The sequence below is a fragment of the Otolemur garnettii genome, unplaced genomic scaffold (assembly GCF_000181295.1).
Source record: "Otolemur garnettii isolate 467f Iridium unplaced genomic scaffold, OtoGar3 scaffold00147, whole genome shotgun sequence".
NCBI classification, from domain to species: domain Eukaryota; kingdom Metazoa; phylum Chordata; class Mammalia; order Primates; family Galagidae; genus Otolemur; species Otolemur garnettii.
In genome coordinates, this window is record NW_003852542.1 from 1,796,264 (window position 1) to 1,808,279 (window position 12,016).

At 38.0% G+C, this 12,016-nt stretch overlaps 1 protein-coding gene across 2 annotated transcripts in view; it reads right to left on the reverse strand.

Moving 5' to 3' along the window:
* KDM3A (lysine demethylase 3A) overlaps window positions 1-3,599 on the reverse strand; it is a 53,636-nt gene extending 50,037 nt beyond the window's left edge. The window contains exons 1-2 of one of the 2 annotated variants that reach the window (XM_012811004.2): window positions 3,304-3,599; window positions 2,533-2,748 (exon numbers count right to left, since the gene is read on the reverse strand). In XM_012811004.2, coding sequence (XP_012666458.1) covers window positions 2,533-2,718 — 186 coding nt within the window. In that variant the 5' untranslated portion in view covers window positions 2,719-2,748; window positions 3,304-3,599. Of the gene's footprint in view, window positions 1-2,532; window positions 2,749-3,259 lie in introns of both variants that reach the window. The other variant, XM_023518777.1, reaches the window with a different exon arrangement.
* Window positions 3,600-12,016: the final 8,417 nt, after the last annotated feature.

Genomic DNA, 12,016 nt, shown 5'->3' on the forward strand with positions numbered 1-12,016 from the left:
ACATTGCATTTGTGTCACTTAAGTAACTTTGTTACAGTCTTTCTCTAAATGAAACAAAGTTAACAAGCCTTGGCCTCCCTTAACAAGCCTTGGCCACCTTTAATATCCACAACTACAGTCCAGACAGATTTGTAATTGTACTAATACTAGAAAAACAGTTACATGCTACTTGAATATTATTTACTTATATTCATCTCAACCGCCAGCCCAAAGTCCCCCAAAAGCTTAATGTCACTAAGCCCAGATGTTAGCACGGTCTTAGTTACTTGGTTTCTGAATGCATTTCACAAAGCACAAATTTTTGTGTTTTAAAATCCCACCTTTTGTTAAATACAACATGGTCCCTAAACACAAGTCAGTTACTTCATCTGCTACTCAACTGAGTAATATAAAGGTAAATCATGATTTAAAAAGAGAAACAGAATAGACTGTCACACGAGGGCTGAACTAAGTCTGTAGGTAAGGCAAAAATCTAGTCAAAATTGTTCTTAAATTTAAATCCTAGCTGTCTTCAAGTCAGGCACCAAAGTGCAGTGGGAAAGAGACACAGAAAAACCTGGATTGAAATTCTCCCTCCACCATTTAGTAACTAATTATGCAAGTCTAAACAAAACTACTTTTCCTAAATCTATTTCCTCATTCTGAAAAAGATATCACCACCTCCTCAAATGTTGAGGGAGGCAGGGAAATGTGAAAATTATACAAACAAACAAACAACAACAAAACATGTAAAGAACCCCCTAGATTGCTTGCCTAATCCAACAGGTATTCAATCACTGCCAGGGAAAAGAAGGGAACACTTAGTCTCTTGTCATCTGTCAAAGAACTAAAGACCATAAACTTTAAATAAAATCTTACTTCCATTTGAATCATATAAAAACAAGCGCAGAGAAAATTTTACTTGGCAGGTGAAATAAACCATAACAACCAAGACTGAAATCTATTATACAAAGCCCATTTTATGTAGAAAGTTTATTAGTCTAAAACAAATAGGTTGGCCATACCTGCACCATAACCCATTTTCTACATCAAAACCTGATTTGGTAGAGAATGACTGGAATGAGAAAAATCCAAACCTTACATTACAGGAACCCTTCTATGGCACAGCTCTTCAACACAGATGTGATAGTTAAGAGGGTAGCCTCTGAAGTAAAACTTCCTGGATTAAAAAGAATACGGGCTATACCAAGTCCTAGGTATGAAACCTTCAGCAAGACACTAAATATCCCTCAGGCACAGTATTTTCATCTGTAAAATTGAGGCAACATTAGTACCTACTTCCAAGATCTGCTCTAAGGATTAAGTAAGATCATGGCTGTGAAATGCATGGCAAGATGCTTGGCATGTGCTCAATGATTATTTCTCCTTTCAACATGAAGACAAGACGCACAGGCCTTAAAAATATGTAACTGCATATTCCTTTTCCTACAGCCTTTTGCAGACTAACACTAGTTCCAGCATGGACTGTCACTGTGAAAAGTGCTCAAATGAACAGTGTTTCAGAAATCAACATGTTATCAACTGCCAATGCTACAACTTGCTTCCTTTATTTGAAAGCATAGTTTTCAAGAAAAAGCAAAGATGATGACCAAGTGAAGATACATCCAATTACCCAGAGTGTAAATATCTTCTATTCTGACAAGCTTCCTTCAAGTTATCACCACTTTAGAGTCTTTGTTAGGAACCTTTTTTCAGTTATTTTTGCACAAAGGAGTCTTTGTTGGTATAATGGCTTCCTCACTGGTTGTTCCAGACAATCCTTTCAAACCAATACTTCTATTAGGGAGCACAATCAGAATTCATCTCTTTGGAAAGATCTAACAGAAAAAGGTTCCAAGTGTCATTCTGATTTTAAAACTCACTGGCTACACTTGTTCCCATTTCTCTCCCTCCCCTCAAAATATTCAAGTGCGAGCGATATTTTGAAGCCATTCCTCCAATACACCATAAATGGTACAGCTCCACCCCATCCTTCCATATATGGTCATATCCCACACCCACACACGGACTCATCACAGACAACCAGAAACCCACCCCCTGCCCTGACCCACCATACACGGACAAATACCCACTCTAACTAAGCTCCTCCCCCATACTCACTCCATTTTTGACAAGTCTAAAAGTTTTTATTTTTAAAGTTGAGTGAGGAAATTAAGAGGAACAAACAAAAACCTATCTGAAAGCACTTCTAAGCACGAATCCTCAAGTCTTTACGATTCCAAATGTCACTTGCCCAACCTAATACTAACAACCCTACTCCTCCTCCTGGAGAAACAATTCTAGTGGGGCACTTCACCGGCATTACTCAAGCGTGTCTCAACAACCCTAAGCCCATTATTAAACACAGGCAGCCAGGGACTCTAGGCCAAACAGTCCTCAGTTCTACACAATCATTTCAAAGACTTTCAAGGTCTAGTTTTCTGCACCTTCAGATCAGACGCCAACTTTCCAATCGCCGTTTTCAGAAAACCGAGGGAGGGGGCGGACTGTCGCGTTACCAAGGTAACTGCGAAACGTCCGGAGCCGTTTTACCTTTAGGTCCTTCTTGGTAACATCGGTATGAGAGACAGCTCGAATGGTCCCGGAGAGCCAGGGCCACTCGGTGACGCGCTCCACATCCCAGCTGTCTTGGCCACCTTCGCTGCCGTCGGCTGCGGACAGAGTGAGGAATCGCTTGCCCACCAATACCGGCCAACTTTCTCCGAGCGTGAGCACCATGGTTTCCACGCCTGCAGGAAGGGCTCCTCCCTGCCAAAACACAAAAACAAAATGCGACGGGGGCGGCCACTGGGAGGGGGCCGGGAAGAGACGGCGGGGAAGGGGTCCTAACCCCGCGACGAGGCCGCGACCCCAAGTGGACCCCTCACCCGAGCCGTCCACCCGCGCCCTCCCCGCCCCCGACTCCCTCCCCCACCGCAAACACGGGCCCAAGCGCCGCGTGACCCTCGTTCTCTCAAGTTTCGCTTTTCTAAAACCTTAAACCTAAACGCAGAGGGAGTAAAGGGAGAATTATTTGAGGCTCAAGTGGATTTAAGTGTTCATCCCACACCCCGAAAAAGAAAAGGCCCCAATGCAGAGGGCCTGTCCCAGGCAGCCGGGTCCCCGCCCCGGGCGGCCCCGCGGGAAGGGTGGGCGAGCCCGCGATTCCCTACTTGCCCCACCGCCCCGCCCCAGCACCCCGTTCCCGGCTGCCGACCCCCGGGAACCCGTCGCCCGGGACTGCGCAGTGGCGACAGGGCCGCGCGCTCTGTGCCTTCACCTTTCTTCCTCCTCTCCCCGCAGTCGAGGCCGCGGCGCTCTTACCCCGCCTCCCGCCTCCCTGAGTCACCGGCGACGGCCGCCGTTTCCAGCCGCCCAGCCGACTCCAGCTCTGACTTGGTTCAAGAGCTCTCACAAGACACGCACAGCCTCCCGGGCCCGCCCACTCGGAGCCGCTTCGGCCATTCATTGGCTGAGACACACGAGCTGGGCGAGGCATGTGGAGAAACAGACTATCACCATTGGCAGAGCTGGCGAGGGCGGGGCGAGAGAAAAAAACAATTCCTTGGCTGCCTCCTCCCTTTCCCCTCCCCCTTCCGACTCCCGGGCGACCCCCATTAGGTTAAAGTACACAGAGAGTAAGCGAGAGATCCCTCCGCCACAGGCCTATTCTTTCCATTTATTGCTTCACGGTATACAAAAAAGTCCCGCGAAATCAGTTATCAACTTTGAGGACCGGAGGAAAATTGCTGTGACGCACACATAATACTAAATGACGAGATCCTAGACTGGAAGTGGCTATTGGATCGCTCTTCAAGTGCATAGGCTGTCGACCGAAGAAGGGCCTTCTACTCGGCGGAAGAATCTCACAGGAAGAGGTGAGACCGAAGCAGAGACGTTGGGGGAGGGAAGAGCAGGGAACGTGCGGTTTCAGGCGTACTCAGCTAGAGGGAGGAGCGACAGTGCTCTGTAGGCTATCTGCGCAGGCGCCTCGCGGAGCAGTAGCTCGAGCTTGGACTGATGGGCGAAATGGCCGCGGGAGGCCCGGCTCACGTGGTGCTGATCATGGAACGTCTAAAGTCCGCCATTTTGAAGGGTAAATGAAAAAAGGCATGGAGTTACTGAGAAATGATGTTCATTAAATATAAACCAAAAGAGGCCAGTCAGTATAAAGTAGAATTTTTTTATGTAAAAGGAGGAGGAGAAGATATGCTGAGAATTACAAAGAAAGAGATGAAGGCCATATTGAATGATGCAAGAAGTATCAAAGAGAAGGTGATTGAAGGACAAAGGAGATAGGTAATTGTATGCTTTGGATCTGAAGTATTTTGGTTGAATGAAGAAATGGAATGAAGGAATTGAAGACCTCTTTACAAAAGCTTATGTTTGATAGTGCATCACATTTAATCCTTAAGGTAATGAATGAAGAAGTCATGCTATCAGTTTTATGAGGTGAGAACTGAGAATCAGAATAAAGTTCAGAAACTTATTTTAGGGATTATAGATGCAAACTGACTCCAGGTATTGGTCTTAAATACATATTCTGAATATGTGACCTTAAATAAATTTAAGTTAAGAGCTACACTGAAGAATTAAATTGGATTTATAATTTATAGACTATTTGGGGGGGGGGTGGCAAAAAATATACATATATCCAGTTCAAGGAAAGGCAGAAATGGGAATAAGAAAAGCAAAAGAAACCAGAAGAAAGTAGGGTAAATAAGGTAAAATAAAACAAGAGGAATAAGTACAATAAATATAAATGAGTTAATTTCACTCATTTAAATTCAAAATGACAGCTGAGATTAAAAACAAAAAATTCATTTCTCCATGTTTGCTGTGGTGGAACCAAGAAAGAAAGCATGTGCAAATTTCTACAGAAGTAGGATTCTGTAAAAGATTTTGAGGTGATGGAGGAGGGATGGTATTTTTCAGAGGGCAAAGTAATTTTTGGAATTTAAAAAATTTCTTTGGGATGAATTACATATGAATTTGTCAATTGACCTATGTTCCTGAGCTATGGATATGTGGACTAAGGAATAGTTTCTCTGGATAAATAAACAGTTAACAAATAAAAAGGAATCCAGCCATAAATTGATCACAAGCAAACCACAATAACACAAGAAGCTTGAAAATGTTGGGCTAAAATTTTTAATTAAATGGTAATCAAAGGAAAGCAGTATAGAAATATTAATATAATTGAAAGTAAAAGCATCAATAGAGAAGGATTTTATATTTAATGAAGGATAAATTCTGTGAAGATAATATGCACTTGTTGACTATTATGATTCTGAAACCATAATATAGCCTAAGCTAATACTATTAGAAATATGGGAAAGTGGAGGGAGGGGAGAAAAAGAGGGAGAAGTACTGGTGAGCTCCCTCCTCATGGGCCAAGGTAAAGTTCTATAGCATACCCCCTGGATGAAGTGTTCAACTACAACTTAGACTTTCCCTAACAAATGCAAGCATTGCAACCTAATAATTTGTACCCTCATATTAATCTGAAATTTTAAAAAAATATGGAAAAGTTTTGATAATTTTTAATCAGAATAGAAGATATAAATACATCTATCCCAGAAGTAGACTTCATATAGATCAGAAAACAACTGGATGATATGAAATACGTAGCTTATATAATTAACTAATAATTATGAAAGAACAAGTTCTACCAAACTTCAAGGAACATATAATTTCTATGTTGTATTCATGGTTAAAAACTTTAAAAAGATGGAGAGATATCCCATACATTTTATAAAACTTCCACAATTATATTACCAAATGTGAATCTGAAGAGTATAAGGAAGGAAAACTATGGTTCAATTGCACTTATGAACATATATGGAAAACTGTTACATAAAATATCAGCAAATTAAATTTGGAAACATACTTTTAAAATAATCACCATGATTTTTTTTTTTTTTTTTTTTGAGGGGAGGATCATTATGTGACCTGGGCTGGAATGCAGTGGAAAATTCATAGCTCACTGCAACCATGAACACCTGAGCTCAGGTGATCCTCAGCCTACAGGTGTGAGCCACCATGCCCAATTTTTTTTTGTAGTTTTTGGCTAGGGCTGGGCTTGAACCTACCACCTCTGGCATATGGGGCTGGCACCTTACTCCTTTGAGCCACAGGTGCCGCCCACCAGCCAATTTTTTTAAACTGGTCTTGAACTCCTGGCCTCAAGTGATCCTCCTGCCTCAGCCTCCTAAAGCACTGGGATTACAGGCATGGCCATCACATCCAGCCAATCATCATGCTTAATTAGCATTATCATATGATAATTAGGATACTTTAAAATTACAAAATTACTATAATTCACCACAAAGAAAAATCAGTAGGAAAATTATACCTTATAATAAGTTATTGTATATTTCAAAATAGAAGAGAAAAATTGTAATTTTCCCACACAAAGAAAAGATAAATATTTGAAGTGATGGATATCTCAATTATCCTGATTTGATCATTACACAGTGTATACATATATCAAAATATCACAAGTACCTCCCAAAATACATCACAATATATCAATTAGAAAACACAAAAAGAGAAAAATCATTTGTTCATTTTTGTACAGATTAAAGAGTATGCACTCACACTGAACACATCTGTGATCTTAATACTCTTAAAAGTATTTTTAAACTAGGAAAATAAAGCTTACTAAAGCTTTAGTTTCTATTCTAGTATTCTAACCTCAAGGTAATATCCAATACCTATTTTAAAAATACTTTCAAACCTCCTAAAAGCCTAGGAATAAATTCATATCGTAGGAAAACACTTACATACATGAACTAGAAAACATTTACAGCATTATTTCAGCATTAATATGAATGTAAAAAATTGGAAATAATCTGAATGTACTTTAATCAGGGAATGAAAAAATCAGATGAATAAATGGAATGTGATACACATATGTAGTGCATTTGAAAAGGAAGGAAAAATATCTGTATTCCTAATAAAATATCAATAAAAAATAAGTTATCAAAACATATTTTGAGTGAAAAAAATTGAATATAGTACTATTTAAAAATAAACATACAAAAAAAGCCCACTATATATGTTCTATTTAATTCATGAAAAGAGATAATGATGGTTACTGGTATTGAAGGTGCAAATGAGAATTGGAGGCCAAAGGCAATTAGCATTATTTACAGTTTTCACTTTTTTGTGTTTAAATTTTTCCCCTTATTTATTTTATGTAATAAGTAAAAATTGTACATATTTATAGTGATGAACATGATGTTTTGATATGTGTGTACACATTGTGGAATAGCTAAATCAAGCTATTTAATATATATGTTACCTCACACAATTGTTTTTGCAGTAAGAACTCAAACTCTACTCTTAGCAATTTTGAGTTATACAACATATTAACTATAATCACTATAATGTGCAATAGATATCTTCAACTTATTCCTCCTAACTGAAATTTTATGTCCTTTGGCCAACATCTCCCCAATTTCACAACCCCCTGTAATTCTCTCATTTTTGTAAAATGAATGTATTCATGTGTTACTTTTTAAATTTAAAGTTAATTTTTAAATCCCATTGATGAAATCTATATTAACAGATTAAAGGAGAAAAATACGTGCAATATCTCAATAGATGCACTAAAAAGATTGATAAAACTTAACTTCCATTCGTGATAAAAACTCTTAGCAAACTATGAGTAGAACAAAACTCCATGGCTTGGTAAAGGCTATCTACCAGAAATATACTTAAACATTGTATTTAATTGTAAGATTTTAGAGCTATTCCCAGATAAAGATGCCAAATGCTAACACTACTATTCAAGTTGCAATTGAGGTCAATTGCTAACATAAGACAAGGAAAACATGTAATACAATATAAACATTGGAATAGAAGAAAAACCTGCACAGTATGCAGATAATTTAAGAACATTAATACCAATTTACTAAAATTAATACAAGAGTCAAGAAAGTAGTGCAGTAAAAGATAAACAAAAATCAAAACAATTCCTATTCATTAACAGCCATCAGTTAGAACATACGGGAGAAAAAAGAAACCATTAATGATAATAAAAACTACAGAATACCTGGAGATAAACATAACATGAAATGAACAAAATCTCTATGAAGACGACTATACTACTTAGCTGCCATGTATAAAAGAAGATTGGAACCCTGAATTGCCAGTGCAACCTTATTCAATAAGAACAAATCAGGAGTCATCACTTACCAGACTTCAAGCTAAACTACAAGGCTGTAGTAACCAAAACAGCATGGTACTAGCATGGAAACAGAGACATAGGCCTATGGGTCAGAACAGACAGTGCAAGTATGAAACCATCCTCATATTGCCATATGATCTTTGATAAAGCAGACAAAAATATACAATGGGAAAAGGAATCCCTATTTAATAAATGGTGCTGGGAAAATTGGATGGCCATGTGTAGAAGAGAGACAGGATCCCCACCTCTGACTATTCACAAAAATTAATTCAAATCGGATAACAGACTTAAAACTAAGGCATAAAACTAATGAATTCTAGAAGAAAATGTTGTAAAAACTTAAAGACATTGACCTAGGCAAAGAATTTATGAAGATCCCAAAAGCAATTACAGCAACAACAAAAATAAGTATATGGGATCTGATCAAATGAAAAACCTTCTGCACAGCTAAGGAAATAATCAATACAGCAAATAGACAAGCTACAGAATGGGATGAAATATTTGCATATATATCTGATAAAGGGCTGATAACCTGAATTTATACAGAACTCAAGCAACTCAGGAAGAAAAAAAATCAAATAACCCCATTAATAAATGAGCAAAAGACATGAAAAGAAATTTTTCAAATGAAGATATACTAGTGTCCAACAAGCATATGAAAAAATGCTCAATATTTCTAATTAGGGGAATGCAAATCAAAATCACAATAAGATACCACCTAACTCCAGTGAAAATGGCTTTTTATCAAAAGTCCCAAAACAACAGATTGCTGGTGTGGATGCAGAGAGAAAAGAACACTTTTACACTGTTGGTGGGACTGCACTGGGATGACCTCTTTGGAAAGTACTATGGAAATATTTCAAAGAACTAAAAGTAAACCTACCATTTGATCAGCATCCCACTACTAGGTATTTACCCAAAGGGAAAAAAAGGCATTTTATAAAAAAGATATGTGCACTCAAATGTTTATAGCAGCATAATTCACAACTGCAAAGATGTGGAAATACTCCCTAAGTGCCCACCAATACATGAATGAATTAATAAAATTTGATACATGTGTACCATGGAGTACTACTGAGCCATAAAAATTGGCAATCTAGTATCTTTTATAGGTGGAACTCGAGATCATTCTTCTAAATGAAGTACTGCAAGAATGGAAAAACAAACACCATGTGTACTCAATACTAAATTGGAACTAATTAAATAACACATGCATATATGAAAGTAAAACTCAAAGAAAATCAAGCAGGTAAGAGGGGATGGCTAAATTCACACCTAATGGATATTATGCATACTGGGTGAAGGGCACACTTATAACTGCTCAATCTGTACAAAAACAAATTACGTGACCAAAACGTGTATGCTGCCATAATATTTGAAATTTAAGAAAATTTAAATTTAAAAAATATTTTAAAAGATTAGAAAAATTCAATCTCCTTATATGACTTGATAAAATAAAGATGTCATTTCCCCTCAAATTAAGTAATGAATGAATACAAAATCAAGACAAATATATCAATATTCAAGCAAACACAGAAGCAAACCCACGTATATATAAAAAATTAATTTATGATTAACATAGTATTTCCAGTTAGTTTAAGTAACAAACTATTCAATATGTGCTTTGGATTCTATTGGTTATTCATTTGGAAAAAAAAATAGCAAAGTCAGATCACTGTATCAATATTCACAAAAATAAGTTCAAGGTAGATCAAAGAGCTAAATATTTAAGAATCTAGTAAAATATTTTAATGTTTGTTCTCCTTTCTGTTCTTTTTCTCCTAAAGCTACTAAGAAGGACAGAGCAAGGTAGATTTTTCAAGGCAAAAGGAAAGGCTACCTGGCATGAAATGTTAAAGTTGGAAGGAGTAAGGAGTAGTAGCTTGGTGTGGGACTTCAGAGCCCAAAAGTGGTAAGAAGAGTAGACACACAGGTTAAGTACCTAGAGTCCAAGAGGGATAAAGAAGGTATCCATAAATGGGAGAATGAGGGAAAAACTAGCATAAGGTGACAGTGCCTTAGAAGGGTGACGAGAGTGTCTATGTGGGAAAGTGGTCTGACACAAATGTCACAGCCCAAGGAAGGTGAGGAGGGCATTCGTGCAGCTACCAGCAACAGGCACTGAAAGGACTGAAAGAGTTATCTTGGAGGAGAAGCTGGACCAACATGTATCCTGGATCCTGGAAACAAGCAAGAGAGAAATTTAATTTGGAGGACCATTCAGTCAGGTCAAAGGGTATACTAAGGTCAAGATAGATGAAAGATTGAGCAGAAGGATGTTGACACTACCAACAAATATATTTTAGCCTGTAAGTATTGCTAGAAATCACTTCTACTGCTTAGAAAAATCATCATTATTATTTTGAGACAGTTTTACTCTGTTGCCCAGCCAAGAGTGCCATGGTGTCATTGTAGCTCTCTACAACCTCAAACTCTTGGGCTCAAGTGATCCTTGTGCCTCAGCCTCCCAAGTAGTTGGGAATACAAGCACTCACAATAATGCCTGGCTAGTTTTTGTATTTTTAGTACAGACTGACTCTTGAAGTCCTGAGCTCAAGCAATCCACCTGCCTCGGCCTCCCAGAGTACTAGGATTATAGGCATGAGCCACCATGCCCAGCCATTAGTAAAAATAATTATCCAAGCTCCAGCATATGTGTATACATTCCCATCAAAATCCTTTCACTAACCATCTGAGTTAACTCTTACTCTGAGGGTCACCCAAAGTAGTTAAAAGCCTTTACAAAAGTTAGCAAATGGAAATTTAGATTCTGCTTGGACCTTGATTCTTCAACTACAAAACAAATAGAGCACTAAAAACATTTTTTTGCCTAAATCTGCTTCCCTTAACACAAGAATAAATGGTATTTTTTGCGAACATGTGTCTTATGCTCTTTCTATTAGTGCAGTGCACCTGTGACAATTAATGAAGGCAGCACAGAGCATCAATGCTAAGCCTTTTGCCTCTGGATTTTTAAAAAAACATTTCTGTTGAGGAATAATCTATAAACGGAGAAATCTACAGCTCTTAAGTGAGCGGTTTCATCAGTTTTATAAGTGCATACATACAAGTAAGCCACACTCCTATCAAGATGTAGAACAGGGGCTTGCAAACCATACCCACAGGCCAAATCTGTTCCACTGCCTAATTTTCTACAGCCTGTAAAGGATGGTTTTTAGGTCTTTTAATGTATGAAAAAGGCCAGAACAATATTTTGTGATTCATGCAGATTATATAAAGTTCAACTTTCAGTGTCAACAAATAACATTTTATTAGAACACCACCATACCCATTTGTTTTTGTTTTATCTATGGCTTATTTCCTGCTATAATGGTAAACTTGAATAGTTGAAACATAGACTATAAGATCTTCAAAGCCTAAAATACTTACTCTTCGGCCCCTTAAGAAAATATCTACTAACCCCTGATACAGAACATTCCCATCAGTCCTGAATGTTCCTTTGTGCTTTTTATTTTTTGAGTGACTACTTCTTCCCAGAGTATCTTGTCCCAATTCCCATCATCATAAATTAGCTGCACCTTTTCTTAAACAAAATAATACAGTATATACTCTTGTGTCTAGCTTCCATTACTCAGCATATTTTTGAGATTCACCCATATGGTGACATCTATAAGAAGTGTGTTCCTTTTTTCTTGCTGGGTAATATTCCACTGTTTGAATATGTCACCGTTTGTATGTCCATGCTTTGTTAATGGATACCTGGGCCATTTTCAGTTCTTGGCTAATATGAATATGTTTGGGTTTAAAAATCTTAGTGTGTTATTTGTTTCCCTTATCTGCTCTGCCTTCAGATTTCTCTACATTTTTATTCTTTCTGCATCC